Raw genomic sequence first — 14302 nt, forward strand, 5'->3', positions numbered from 1 at the left:
GTTTTCAGTTTCTGGCTATTACAAAGAAAGTTACTACAAACATAGCTGAGCAAGTGTTCTTCTCGGATGGTGGAGCTTCTTTTGGGTACATGCTCAGGAGTGGTATAGCTGTGTCTTGGTGTAGAACTGTTCCTAATGTTCTGAAAAACTGCCAGATTGATTTTCAGAGTGGTTGTACAAGTTTGTAATCCAACCATCAATTGAGGAGTGTTCCCTTTGTTCCACAACTTTAACAGCATGTGCAGGCCCTTGAGGTTTTGATCTTAGCCATTCTGGTTGGTGTAAGGTGGAATGTCAGTTATCTTGATTAGCGTTTCCCTGATGATTAAGGATACTGAACATAAGTTCTTCTTAGCTATTCACGATTCCTCTTTCAAGAATTCTCTGTTTAGCTCTGTACTCCATTTTTAAAATTGGTTTATTTGTTTTTTTGGTGTCTAATTTCTTGAGCTCTTTATATATTTTGGATATTTGCTTTCTGTCAGATGTAGTATTAGTGAAGAAGATCGTTTCCCAATCTGTAGACTGCAATTTTGTCCTATTGACAGTGTCCTTTGACTTACAGAAGCTTTTCAGATTTTTAAGGTCACCTTTATCAATTGTTGATCTTAGAGCCTGAGTCATTGACATTCTGTTCAGGAAACTGTCTCTTGCACCAATGTGTTTAAGGCTATTTCCCACTTTCTCTTCTATTAGATTTAGTATATCCCATTTCATGTTGAGTTCTTGATCCACTTGGACTTGAGCTTTATGCAGGGTGGTGAATATGGATGTATTTTGTATTCTACACGTAGACATCCAGTTAGACCAATATCATTTGTTGAAGATATTCTTTTTCCATTGCATAGTTTGGCTTCTTTGACAAAAATCAAGTGTCCACAAGTGTGTAGGTTTATTTCTGGGTCTTTGATTGGATTCCATTGTTCAATATGTCTTTTTCTATACCATTGCCATGCGGTTTTCATTACTATTGCTCTGTAGTGTTGCTTGAGGTTAGGGAGAGTGATACTCCAGATGTTCTTTTACTGTTAAGGATTGTTTTGGCTATTCTGTTTTGTTTTATTTTTTCCATATGAAGTTGAAAATTGTTATTTCAAGATCTGTAAAGAATTGTGTTGGGATTTAGGTGGGAATTGCATTGAATATGTAGATTGCTCTTAGCAAGACGGCTATTTTCACTATGTTAATCATTCCAATCCATGAGTATGGAACATCTTTCATTTTATGGTACCTTCCTTAATTTCTTTCTTCAGAGAGTTGAAGATCTTGTCAAACAGATATTTTACTTGCTTGGTTAGAGTTATAACAGTATATTTGATATTATTTGTAGCTACTGTGAAGGGTATTGTCTTCCTAATTTCTTTCTCAGTCTGTTTATTGCTTGCATAAAGGAGGGCAACTGATTTCTTTGAATTAATTTTGTATCTAGTCACTTTGTTAAAGGTGTTTAGCAGCTATAAGAGTTCTCTGGTAGACCTTTTGGGGTCCCTTATGTGTACTATCATATGATCTGTGAATAGAGATATTTTTTCTTTTTCCTTTCCAATTTATATCCCTTGGTTTCCTTTTGTTATTTTATTGCTCTAGTTAGAACATCAAGTACTATATTGAAGACATAGGGAAAAAGTGGACTTTTAGTCCACTTAGTGGATTTTAGTCGATTGCTTCAAGATTATCTCCATTTAATTTGATGTTGGGTACTGTCTTGCTGTTTGTTGCCTTTATTGTGCCTGATCTCTTCAAGACTTTAAACATGAAAGCAGGTTGGATTTTGTCAAAGGCTTTTTTCAGCATCTAATGAGATGATCATGTGATTTTTCCCCTTTCAGTTTGTTTATATGGTGTATTACACCAATGGATTTTCATATATTGAACCATCCCTATATCCCTGGCATAATGCCTACTTGATCATGTTATATGATAACTTTGCTATGTTCTTGGATTTGGTTTGGGAATATTTGTTGAGAATGTTTGCATTAATAGTCATAAGGGATATTGGTCTGAAATTTTCTTTCTTGTAGAGTTTTTGTGTGGGCTAGGTATCTGGGTGACTGTGGCATCATATAACGTGTTTGGCAATGTTCCTTCTGTTTCTATTTTGTGGAATTATTTGAGGAGTATTGGTGTTAGCTCTTCTTTTAAAGTCTGGTAGAATTCTGAGCTAAAATCATCTGGCCCTGGAGTTCTTTTTGGGTGGGTAACTGTTAATGTTTATTTCCTTAGGGAAATACTGTTTAGATAGTTTAGATAGTTTGCCTAATCTTGATTTAACTTTGGGAAGTGATATTTGTCTAGAAAATCATCAATTTCATTTAGATTTTCCAATTTTGTATCATACAGGCTTTTGGAGTAAGACCTAATGATGTTTTGAGTTTCTGCAATGTCTGTTGTTATGTCTCTCCTTTTTATTTTCGATTTTGTTAATTTGGATACTTTCCAAATGTTTATTTCCTTAGGGAAATACTGTTTAGATAGTTTGCCTAATCTTGATTTAACTTTGGGAAGTGATATTTGTCTAGAAAATCATCAGTTTCATTTAGATTTTCCAATTTTGTATCATACAGGCTTTTGGAGTAAGACCTAATGATGTTTTGAGTTTCTGCAATGTCTGTTGTTAGGTCTCTCCTTTTTATTTTCGATTTTGTTAATTTGGATACTTTCTCTGCTTTTTAGTTAGTTTGGCTAAGGGTTTCTCTCTCTTGCTGATTTTATCAAATTCTTAGTTCCATTGTTTCTTTGTGTTTTTCTGGTTGATTTCAGCTTTGAGTTTGATTATTTTCTGCAGACTATTCCTCTTGTATGTGTTGCTTCTTTTTCTTCTAGAGTTTCCAGATGTACTTTTAATTTGTTAGTATGAGAGCTCTCCAAGTTTTTTATGAAGGCACTTGTGCTGTGAACTTTCTTTCCTTCCTTCCTTCCTTCCTTCCTTCCTTCCTTCCTTCCTTCCTCTCTCTCTCTCTCTCTCTCTCTCTCTCTCTCTCTCTCTCTCTCTCTCTCTCTCTCTCTCTCTCTCTCTCTCTCTCTCTCTCTCTCTCTCTCTCTCTCTCTCTCTCTCTTTCTTTCAAAAAGAAAGATTTATTTATTTATTTTATGTATATTAGTACACCATCCCTGTCTTCAGATACACCAGAAAAGAGCATCAGAAACTCTTACAGATGGTTGTAAGCCACCTGTGGTTGCTGGGAATTGAACTCAGGACCTCTGGAAGAACAGTTGGTGCTCTTAATTGCTGAGCCATCCTTCCAGCCCATGAGCTTTCTTGTTAGGACTGTTTTCATTGTGTACCATACATCTGGTATGTTGTGCCTTCATTTTCATTGAATTTTAAAAATTATTAATTTTTTTATTTCTTCCCCGACCCAGTACTCATTGAGTAGAGAAAATTTCAGTTTCCATGAATATGTAGGCTTTCTGTTGTTTCTGTTGTTGTTGAAGGCCAACGTTATTCTCTAGTGATCTGATATCTACCAAGGGTATATTTCAATCTTCCAGTGTCTGTTGAGAGGTTTTTTGTTTGTTTGTTTGTTTTGTTGTTTTTGTGACTGATTATATGGTCATTTCTGGAGAAGGTTCCATGAAGTGCTGAGATAAAATGTTTTATAGATATCTGTTATGTCCATTTGAATCATAACCTGTTAGCTTTATTATTTCATTGTTTAGTTTCTGTCTCAAGGACTTGTCCATTGGTGAGAGTGTGATGTTGAAGTCTCCCACTATCAGTGTATGATTCAAGTTTTAGTAATGTTTCTTTTATGAATGTGGGTGCCCTTTCATTTGGTGTATAGATGTTCAGAATTGGGATGCCGTCTTGGCAGATTTTTCTTTTGATGAGTATAAGTGTCTTTCTCTAACTCTTTGATTACTTTTGGTTGAAAGTCTATTTTATTAGATATTAGAATGGGTACTCCAGCTTGTTTCTTGGATGAATTTGTTTGGAAACCCATTTTCCAGCCCCCTTTTTTCCTGAGGTAATGTCTTTCTTTTAGAGATTTATTCATTTCCTCTTTAAAGGCCTCTATCCTCTTAATAAGATTGGATTTAAAATCATCTTCTTGTGCTTTAATTTCATTAGGATATCCAGGGTTTAATGAAGACTAGCTGGGTTCTGGTGTTGCCTAATTGACCTGGGTCTTGTTGATTGTGTTCTAATGCTGTTCTTCCGGCATCTGGTTTTCCCTGGGGTTGGCTGGATGATTCTGATGGCAGCATGGATTCTTCGGAAGGCAGGGGGAGCCTTAGGCCAGACGTTGGAGGTCAGGGTACCTGACTGCTGGCTGTGCCTCAGGCAGACCTCCCTCAGCAAGGGACTGGTGGGGCAATGTTCCAAGCTGCCAGTTCTTGGGGCCCCTGAAGGCTTCCACAGGGAAGCAGGATGTTGTCGGTCAGGTCTGAAAGGCTCCTTAGAACTTAAGGGCTAGCCCTGAGTGAGACAATGGAGGTTACAGGACTGTGGTCAACTCCCTTGACAACCATTTCTAATGTGCTTTCTCTCTCTTTAACTTGGATCCTTAAATTTTTTTTCTTGATAAATTGCTCTACTTAAAAATTTCAGTGCATTGCTAACTAGAAGTGCTAAAATTTGGAGTCTTGCTGATTGGGAGCAATTGCCAATCTTTGATCTTTAAGGATATTATCATTGGGTTTTACATAAATGCCCTTACATCATTGCTAGGGAGTTCCTTTTTACTTTTACTTTTTTGAACACCAACAATAACACCCAATATACCAGGAAAAGGTGGTGTTTTTTTGTCCATATTTTTAAGCAATGTTCTGACACATATTTCTCCTCCTTGTCCTATTTTTAGTACCTGTTATGTTATTGCTATATTATTCTTGTTACATTATTTCTATGTTTAACCAATACCCATTCCTTGAATGAATCCAAGTTTGTTAAAACTTAGAATATTTTTTTCAATATGTGTCTATATTTAGCTTCCCAGCATTGCAGATTTCTGTGCCTGTGTCTATTAGGGCTTGAGTTTAGCTATTTTCTTTAATTATGTTCCTTTTGTGTTTGACAGTAGTGTAGTGCTGATCTTGTAGAAGGCCTTAGGAAATACCTCTCCTGTTTTGGTGCTTGGAAAAGTATGAGAGAAAATTGCTGTTATTTCACATTTAGTAGAATTCAGTAGAATAGTTTTTTGCCTTATGCTTTTCTTAGATGCTATGTTTTAAAATTCTGAATCCAATCTCTTGTCATAGACCTTGTTGTCTTGACTATGGTGTAAGTTTTGGCATTTTTAGTAAATGCTATTCCTAGTAAATATAATTTGTTGATGTTACATACAGTATTTTATAATTATATATAGAATTTTATAACCCTATTTTTTGTGAAAATTTAACATAATGTCCCATATTAAATTTTTGGTTTTACCAATTTAAATCATTCTTCTGTCTGACTTAGCCAAAGAGCTACTATTGATTTTTTTTCTTGAAGAACTGTTTTTTTTGATAGATTCTTTTGTTGTTGTATTACATATTTATTAGTTTAATTTTTATCATTTCTTTCCCTCTGCTAGATTAAGTTAAATTTACCCACTCTTTCTTTTAAGATAGAAAGTTGTTTTTTTTTTCTCTGTTTTATATATGGAGGAATAGTCATGAATTTCCTTTTCAGAATTGCTTACACTACTTTTCCATATGTTGTACTTTGGTTTAGTTTATCTCCATGTGTTATATAACTACTGTGAAATTTCTTGTTTGATAAAGCAATTGAGAGTATGCTGTTGATTTTACATATAACTTCCCTAATTTTCCTTCTAATAATAATTTCTAGATATATTCCATTGTGTTTTGATGTGATATTATAACATATTTGTTTTTAAAATCTCCTCTACTTTTTGTCAGTGTATTAGTATGCACTATTGGCTTTGAATTTGCTGCATAAGACCAGAATGGCCTCAAACTTTCAATCTTTTTCCTTCCGAGTGTTGTAATTACAGGTGTGTAATACCATGCCCATCCATAATCTGTCTAAAATTTCAAGAACTAGTTGTGCTATATTTCACATGGCTTATACTAATGAATGTTCTATGCATACTTGAGAAGTTTATATATTTGATGTTGAATGAATGTTGGATAGACATTAGGCCAATCTGGTATGCTTGTTATTCCCTTGTTATTTATTTTATCTATTACTTAAACCACATTTCTACAGTTTATTATAGTGGACTGTGTGTTTTATTACATTACACAGTCTTGTTAAATCTGGGGTTTAACTGGGATGAGCATGTATCTTAATGGTACAGAATATTCTCAGCATATGTGAGACCCTGGATTTAGTATATAGCACAGTGTTTTTGGCTTTTTAGTTTCAGTACTCTGTTGTGAGTGTTTTTGCTGTCATTTTGATATCTTTATGAACTGATCTCCATAACAGTATGTAATGTTCTTTCATGGGCTGTATCAAAAAATATAAGTAGGGGCTGGAGAGATGGCTCAGAGGTTAAGAGCACTGAATGCTCTTCCAGAGGTCCTGAGTTCAGTTCCCAGCCACACGGTGGCTCGCAACCATCTGTAGTGGGATCTGATCCCCTCTTCTGTTGTGTCTGACAGCTACAGTGTACTCATATACATAAAATAAATAAATCTTTTTTTAAAAAAGTATAACTAAATCATGTTTTCTTGACTCTTTTCTAGATTACTGTTGGGGACATAGGAATGCCCTTTAAGATTCGTGTTGGCCACACAAATTCTGGACACTCCCCTTCCTGGCACTGTAAGGGGGTAAGGATATAATTTCATTTATATTTTATACGAACTTTTCTGCAAATTCCTTCCAGGAACCGTGTTTCAGTGAGACATTTTATAAGTGCTGTGAATTGATGGAGGCATTGAAGCTTTCCTCAACAGAAATAGTGCTTGCCCTCTTTAGTTAATTAATCCCAACTGACTGAGGGGGAAAAGCTTTAACTCAGTAAAATTTTCCTTTTTATAAAGAAAAGAGAATCCTTGGTATCATGGAGAAGCTCACAGAGTTCTGGATTTATTTGTATTACTGTTAAATGTTGATGACAGTCATTGCTAAAATATGATAGTTAAATATGTTAAAAGATAAAAGATGACTGTCTCTACAGCATCTGCTTCCAAAATGTGAGGATACATCCACAGTGACACAGTGATCTACTAGTCTGGAATATCAGCTCTGGAATTTAAGAAACACATGCTAATCAGGAGAAAGCCCTTTGAGCATTTTTGTAAAGAAGAAAAAAAAACCCACTTAATTTTTCTATGCTGTTTAAAATGAAAAATTCTGCTTATTTTTGTGATTAGCAGTAAATATGATCCCTTGACTAGATCCCTCATTTTCTATTTTGTGTTTTGGTGAATAATGTATTTATTTCTGTTATCATTAAAAGTTGGGGATCTTTAAGTGAAGTTGTCAAGAGTCAATGATCAGTGAATCTAATCCTAGCATTTTTGGTATAGTTTAGATGGAAATGGCCCTCATAGTTCATATGTTTGATAACTCCAACCACTTCACATATGCATACACACACATCCTTGGTGGGTGGAGCAAAGCTTCAACAAGAAGGTTCCATCAACTTTAGTTTTCCTTCCTCAGCTTATATATCCCAGCAAAATCTTCCAAGCAGTATAGAAATTACTATGTGACTACATTCTGTTTAAATGAGTATACACAAGAAAAATGTATTCTCAATACTCTTACATGAATAAACAGTATGTAGTACAGGTAAGGAAGGAGACATTATTCCTAAGAACCCATATACATTTGTAAGTAAGCAAGTTATTACAAATTAACAAAATGTAAGCAAGCAAGGTAATTTTCTCAGTTAATTTCTCTTACTGTCAGGCTGCAATTTGTGGCTACAAAGAAAGGGTCAGTTATTTCATTATTTATATTAAAAAGTAATCTTATATAAATCTTAAAAGAATCAAAAAAATCAAAGCTTTTAGATTTTCAAAAACAATCAGTTTTTCTACTTTAAATCCTCATAATGCGCATCTATTCATCCACAAATATTATTAAATCATATCAGGAAGCAGTGGGCAAAAATAAGCACACGAAATTAACTATCACCTTGATCACCTGTCCAGCTTCAGCAAGTGTCATGTCAGCCAGTGCTACTCAGGCTGCCATTGTTCTTGTTTGCTGACCTTAAAAATCCCTAGCTCAACTATTAAGAATGTTCTCTTCTGAACTTCAAATTGCTCCTTAAGATTTTCTACATCAGAGTCATTAACAAACATATCTTAATGTAACTTTACTAACAATCCATTTTTCCAAATTCTTTCAAAGAGTGGTGGTCATTGTCAACAATCTACTTCTTTAAGTTCTTTCTAAGGGTGGGGATTCAATGATTAATCTGCTCCAGCAGCAATGGTGGAAAAAGATCAAGCATTATTATTGTGAGTGCCAGTCATACTGTCCAGTGAGAGTCTGGAAGCCCTGTTAGAGTTTTCATACAACTAGTATATTAGGAAGAACAGGAAGGCTACAAGTCCAACAAGCAGAGCAGTGCTCCATAACAGCATGAAATCTTCAGGGCTTGGTTCCATGAACCTCTGCTTCTTCAAGGCATACCCATTGTGATTGTTCTAACCAGTGGGCAACATTCCATGAGTTCTAAAGATGTTTGTGGTCCCTTTCATACAGACCATGACAAGGGAAATCCATACATGTAATAAACCCCATAAACCAAAATTGCAATATCATCTCTGATGCCAAAAAGGCCATTGACAAAAGCCAACATCACTTAATAATAAAAGTCCTGGAGAGACTAGGGACATAAGAGACCTATCTCTCCATAATAAAGACAATATACTGCAAACCCAGTCAACATCAAATAAAAAGCACAGAAATGAGACAAGGATGCCTACACTCCATACCCATTCAATATAGTATTTGAACAAAATAATCATGGAGGCAGAGAGAGGAATGGATCTGACTGAGACAGATGTAGATACTTATGACCAACCTTTGGACTGAGGTCAGAAACCTCTATGGAAGAGTTAGGGGAAGGATTGAAGGAGCTGAAGGGGATGGCAACCCCATAGGAAGACCAACACTGTTAACTAACCTGGACCCCTAGGAGTTCCCAGAGATTAAGCCACCAACCAAAGAGCATACACAGGCATGTCCATGGCCCCTGGCACATATGTAGCAGAGTGCTGCCTTGTAGTATGGGCGAAGAATTCTTGGAGGAGAGACTGGGTAGCAGGGCAACATTGGAATGTAAATAATATATATGAGAGAGAGAGAGAGAGAGAGAGAGAGAGAGAGAGAGAGAGAGAGAGAGAGGAGAGAGAGAAAGATAGAGAGAGAGAGACAGAGAGAGAGACACAGAGAGAGAGACAGAGACAGAGAGAGACAGAGACAGAGACAGAGACAGGGACTAGAAATGATTAAATGGGAAGAGAATGCAAGAGAAGGGTAAGGGAGGGAAGGTGAGGAGGGTTAACTTACAGGCCCATTTGAAGGCCATATAGAAACCTATTAATGTAGAGTCTTCCTAAACCATATACACAATTTAAAAAATCTAAATGGAGTTACCAAGTAATGGGGAGATATTCCCCAAATAGATATATTATGCCACCATTTACTAGGAGTACCTTACATGTAGTGAAATCATTGGACAAATTTTGTGGCGATCCCCAAACTTCTTAGGCTGTTGCTAAGGTTATTAGTTTCTCTCCACAAAGTAAGGCTCTTCTGTTTAGGACAACACTTCTGTATCTCATTTAATGTGGAGAAGTCAACCTAAAACATGACTAGAGCTTTCACCCTTATTGACTAGTCTTCATGGTGAATGACTACAAGGAAAGAGTGTCCTCTAGACACATTAGAACTGATGTACATATGAACTCACAGAAACTGTGGCAGCATTCATGGTGACTGCAGAGATGGGGTTCCAATGGTGACAAGGAGAAGTGGCCATGGGCTCCTGTTCCTAACTCAAAAGCTATCTGCTATTGATACTTGTAAAGGAAAAATTCATTTCCTTTAATGGAGTCTTACTAGGTGCATTTACAACACAGAAGGATAGGTTACACATCCAGCTGTAGATGACCAAAATAAAACAAACTCATTGTATATATATTTTTAGATTTTTTTTTGTAGACTTCTTGTTTCACATAGCTTTGTTTTGACATTTTTACCTTTTGCCTATATAGTATGGTTTCCAATATTGGGACTTTGTGTGTGTGTGTGTGTGGGTTGGGGTGTATAATTCTTTCTATTTATTTATTTATTAAATTTGCCTGTTTGTTTTTTAAAAACACAGAGAGAATTGGGGAGTTGGAGATATTGGAGGAATCTGGGAGGAGTTAGGGAGAAGAGAGCATGACCAAAATATATTGTATGAAAAAAATCTTTCAATAAATAGGGTGGAATACAATTGACACTAATTAGAAGACAGGCAAAAGGGAGTCAGCTGCAGGAATGTGAAGGAGTGATGTTGGAGTTAGCGGGACAAAAGGGACAAATGAAAACAAGGTATAATAATGTACATTGTGAAGACACACTGATGAAACACAATTTAAAATTACAGATATAATGAACATCTTATAGACAAAATAGAGTTGGATCACAGTCTTTCATTTAACAATAATTATATTTATTTTATATATAAGAGGGTGATACCCAATTCATGAAGTAATGCTCTGAGAGGTGATTTATAAATCAGCTTACATAACATTTCAACAAAGAACATAAAATTCCTTGGAAACATGTTATAAGAATGGAAAAGCATTTTGAATGCTTAAGTTGGCAAAATGTGGGTTAGCAAATATGTGAGAAGTAACAATAGACAAGTTAAATTTATCATTAATAAAGCTTCTTGCACCAGCTACAGGCAAATCTAAGTCTTTGAAGACTAATTGCATATTATAAATTATTTTTAATTACTCTTCCTTTTTGTGTTGATATATATTTATTTGTACATAAATAAAAATAAATAACATTATAAAACAAAATACTGTGAAAGACTATAGGGACTTTTGAAGTTGAACTAAATACATTTTGCATTATGATAAAGGCAGGAGCCTACAGTGGCCAGGGAGTGGCATGTGATGGCTTGCATGAAAATAGACCTCAAAGGTTCATACATTTGAATACTTGGCTCTCAGTGTGGTGGGACTGTCTCAGTGTGGTGGAACTGTCTCAGTGTGGTGGAACTGCTAGGAAGGATTAAGTGGACTGGTCTTGTTGGAAGAGGCAGACCACTGGGGATGCGCTCTGAGGTTTTCAAATAATGGTGCACTTTGCTTGGGGATCAAGGTGTTCCTTCCACCATCTCTTTGTTCTGCCATCATACATTCTAATGCTCCAAACCCATAAGTGAATTAAACAGTTTTTTTTTTTCATAAGTTGTCATGGACATGGTGTTTTATCACAGTAATAGAAAAGTAACTGAGACACTTGGTAAATTTTATTTCTTGCAGTTTTATGAGAGAAAATTATTAAAAAATCATGGATGTTGAATCATTACTTAAAGCACATTTTCACTGTATTATTAGGGGTGGAAAATTGTTAGTAAAGCTATGACCTTTACGTTTAAGTTAAAAAAAAATTATTGAAGCAAGATGAAAAATTAAGTTCACTTTGAGAAAAATACAGAATATAATGGTTAGAGTTCAAAATTATCCCTGACTTTTGTATAAACTTATGTTCTTTTTCTGCCCTTTAGACCTTTCAAAATAGGATATTTAAGTCGATGCTTAAATAATTACATAATTTAAAAGATTTTTATTGTTTATAGATTTATAAAAGTTTATCATAGATGCTCTTGTGTTACAGTGCCAATTAATTCTGCTCGAAACCACCAGGTGGTGGTGGCAGTGAACATTCCATGCTATCCACCCCTAGTGGTCTGGGTTTCTGAATGAAAGATGTGCCCACGCGCGCGCGCGCGCACACACACACACACACACACACACACACACACACAGCCTTATATCTTAGTATGCCTTAAACAGCTCAATGATTGGGCCACTCACGCTTGGCTAACTCTTCCCTTCCAATATTCCTAAGTTATTCCTAAAATCTACATTCCATTTTTGCTGTTCTACACCCAATGGGGGAGGACCCGTGGGGCCACTTTTCTTGGCTCTTTCTTTTTTGGTGTGCTCTCTCTTATGTACCTCTCAGACCTGGACCTTCTCCATTCCTAGCATGGCAGTTCTGACCTTCCTGCTCTCTTGGACCCCTTGCCCACTAATTCTAAAATTCTAACTGTCTTCCTGCCCAGCCATTGGCCACCTGTAACTTTATCTACCAATCAGAATCAACTGTGGGCAGGAACTCTTAGCATCTTACCTGCAGATTCTCATGCAAGTTTCAGAACCCAATTAACATAATACAAGCGTTAGACCAAATCCACAACACACTTGCCATCTCATTTGGTTAATAACTAATAACTAATATACTTACTATGAAGTTAGGATGTGGGAACACATGTTAGGTGATTTACGAATATCGTGTAAGTTTGCAATAGAAAACTACAACAGAGTGAAACATTCTCTTCCCCTTTCTTCTACCACAAATATGCTGTCATTGAAAGACAACTTTCAGGAAGTGCTATGTCCAATTTTCTGAGGAACTGCCAAACTGATTTCCAGAGTCGTTGTACCAGCTAGCAATTCCACCAGCAATGGCAGAGTGTTCCTCTTTCTCCACATCCTCGCCAGCATCTGCTGTCACCTGAGTTTTTGATCTTAGCCATTCAGAACAGTGTGAAGTGGAATCTCAGGGTTGTTTTGATTTGCATTTCCATGATGACTAAGGATGTTGAACACTTTTAAAGGTGCTTCTCAGCCATTCGGTATTCCTCAGTTGATAATTCTTTGTTTAGCTTTGTACCCCATTTTTAAATAGGGTTATTTGGTNTTCTGGAGTCTAACTTCTTGATTTCTTTGTATATATTGGATATTATCCCTCTATCAGATGTACGATTGGTAAAGATCTTTTCCCAATCTGTTAGTTCCCTTTTTGTCTTATTGATAGTGTCCTTTGCCTTACAGAAGCTTTGGAATTTTATGAGTTCCCATTTGTCGATTCTTGATCTTATAACACAAGCCATTGCTGTTCTGTTCAGGAATTTTTCCCCTGTGTCCATATGTTTGAGGCTCTTGCCCACTTTCTCCTCTATAAGTTTCAGTGTATCTGGTTTTATGTGGAGGTCCTTAATCCTCTTTGTCTTGAGCTTTGTCCAAGGAGATAAGAATGGATCTATTTGTATTCTTTTACATGCTGTCTACTTCGATCCTCCTTAGAAGGGGGAACAAAATACCTGTGGAAAGAGTTACAGAGACAAAATGTGGAACAGAGAGTGAAGGAAAGACCATGCAGAGACTGCCCCACTTGGGGATCCATCATATATACAATCACCAAACCCAGACACTATTGTAGATGTCATCAAGTGCTTGCTGACAGGAGCCTGATATAACTGTCTTCTGAGAAGCTCTGCCAGTGCCTGACAAATACAGAAGTGGATGCTCACAACCACCCATTGGACAGAGCACAGGGTTCCCAATGAAAGAGCTAGAGAAAGAACCCAAGGAGTCGAGGAGGTTTGCAGCCCCATAGGAGAAACAACAATGTGAACTAACCAGTACCCTCAGAGGTCCCCGGGACTAAACCACCAACCAAAGAGTACACATGGTGGGACTCATGGCTCTAGATGCATATGTAGCAGAGGATGGCCTTGTTGGTCATCAATGGAAGGCAAAGCCATTGGTCCTGTGAAGGCTCTATACCCCAGTATAGGGGAATGCCAGGGCCAGGAAGTGGGAGTGGGTGGGTTAGTGAGCTGGTGTGTGTGTGTGTGTGTGTGTGTGTGTGTGTGTGTGTGTGTGTGTGTATGTGTATGTGTAGGGGATGGGGGGTTTCAGAGGGGAAACCAGGAAAGGGGATAACATTTGAAATGTAAACAAAATAAAGAAAATATCTAATGAAAAAGGACAACTTTCTTACCTGAGAGCCCATGAAGAAAAGAGAACTTTCCTGAAAGTGAGGTAGTGGGATTAAACTCAGGGTTTTCTTCTGCATGAGTCACAACTGCTCCAAGACACACTGTTTACTCGGAATTGTATTCCAAGTATTTAAAAGGCTTGTATCGTTTGTTGTTTTGCCTCAATATGATTTTAGATAATGGGTTATTACTGTTTTTATTCAATTTTCTATAGTTTATAAGTTTGAACTATGACCTAAGTATCCAGCCTGGACAAAATCCAAGTGATTCTTTGATACTTCCTTTCCTTTCCTTTCCTTTCCTTTCCTTTCCTTTCCTTTCCTTTCCTTTCCTTTCCTTTCCTTTCCTTTCCTTTCCTTTCCTTTCCTTTC

General features: G+C 36.6%; 1 protein-coding gene across 1 annotated transcript in view; it reads left to right on the top strand.

Moving 5' to 3' along the window:
• The window catches only part of Rp1 (RP1 axonemal microtubule associated), a 238420-nt gene that overhangs the window by 92150 nt on the left and 131968 nt on the right, over positions 1 to 14302 (top strand). Inside the window, exon 5 of the mRNA XM_029533310.1 lies at positions 6640 to 6726. Within this exon, the coding sequence (XP_029389170.1) occupies positions 6640 to 6726 (87 nt within the window). The remainder of the gene's footprint in view (positions 1 to 6639; positions 6727 to 14302) is intronic.

This window comes from Mus pahari, chromosome 22 (genome assembly GCF_900095145.1).
Source record: "Mus pahari chromosome 22, PAHARI_EIJ_v1.1, whole genome shotgun sequence".
Taxonomy (NCBI): domain Eukaryota; kingdom Metazoa; phylum Chordata; class Mammalia; order Rodentia; family Muridae; genus Mus; species Mus pahari.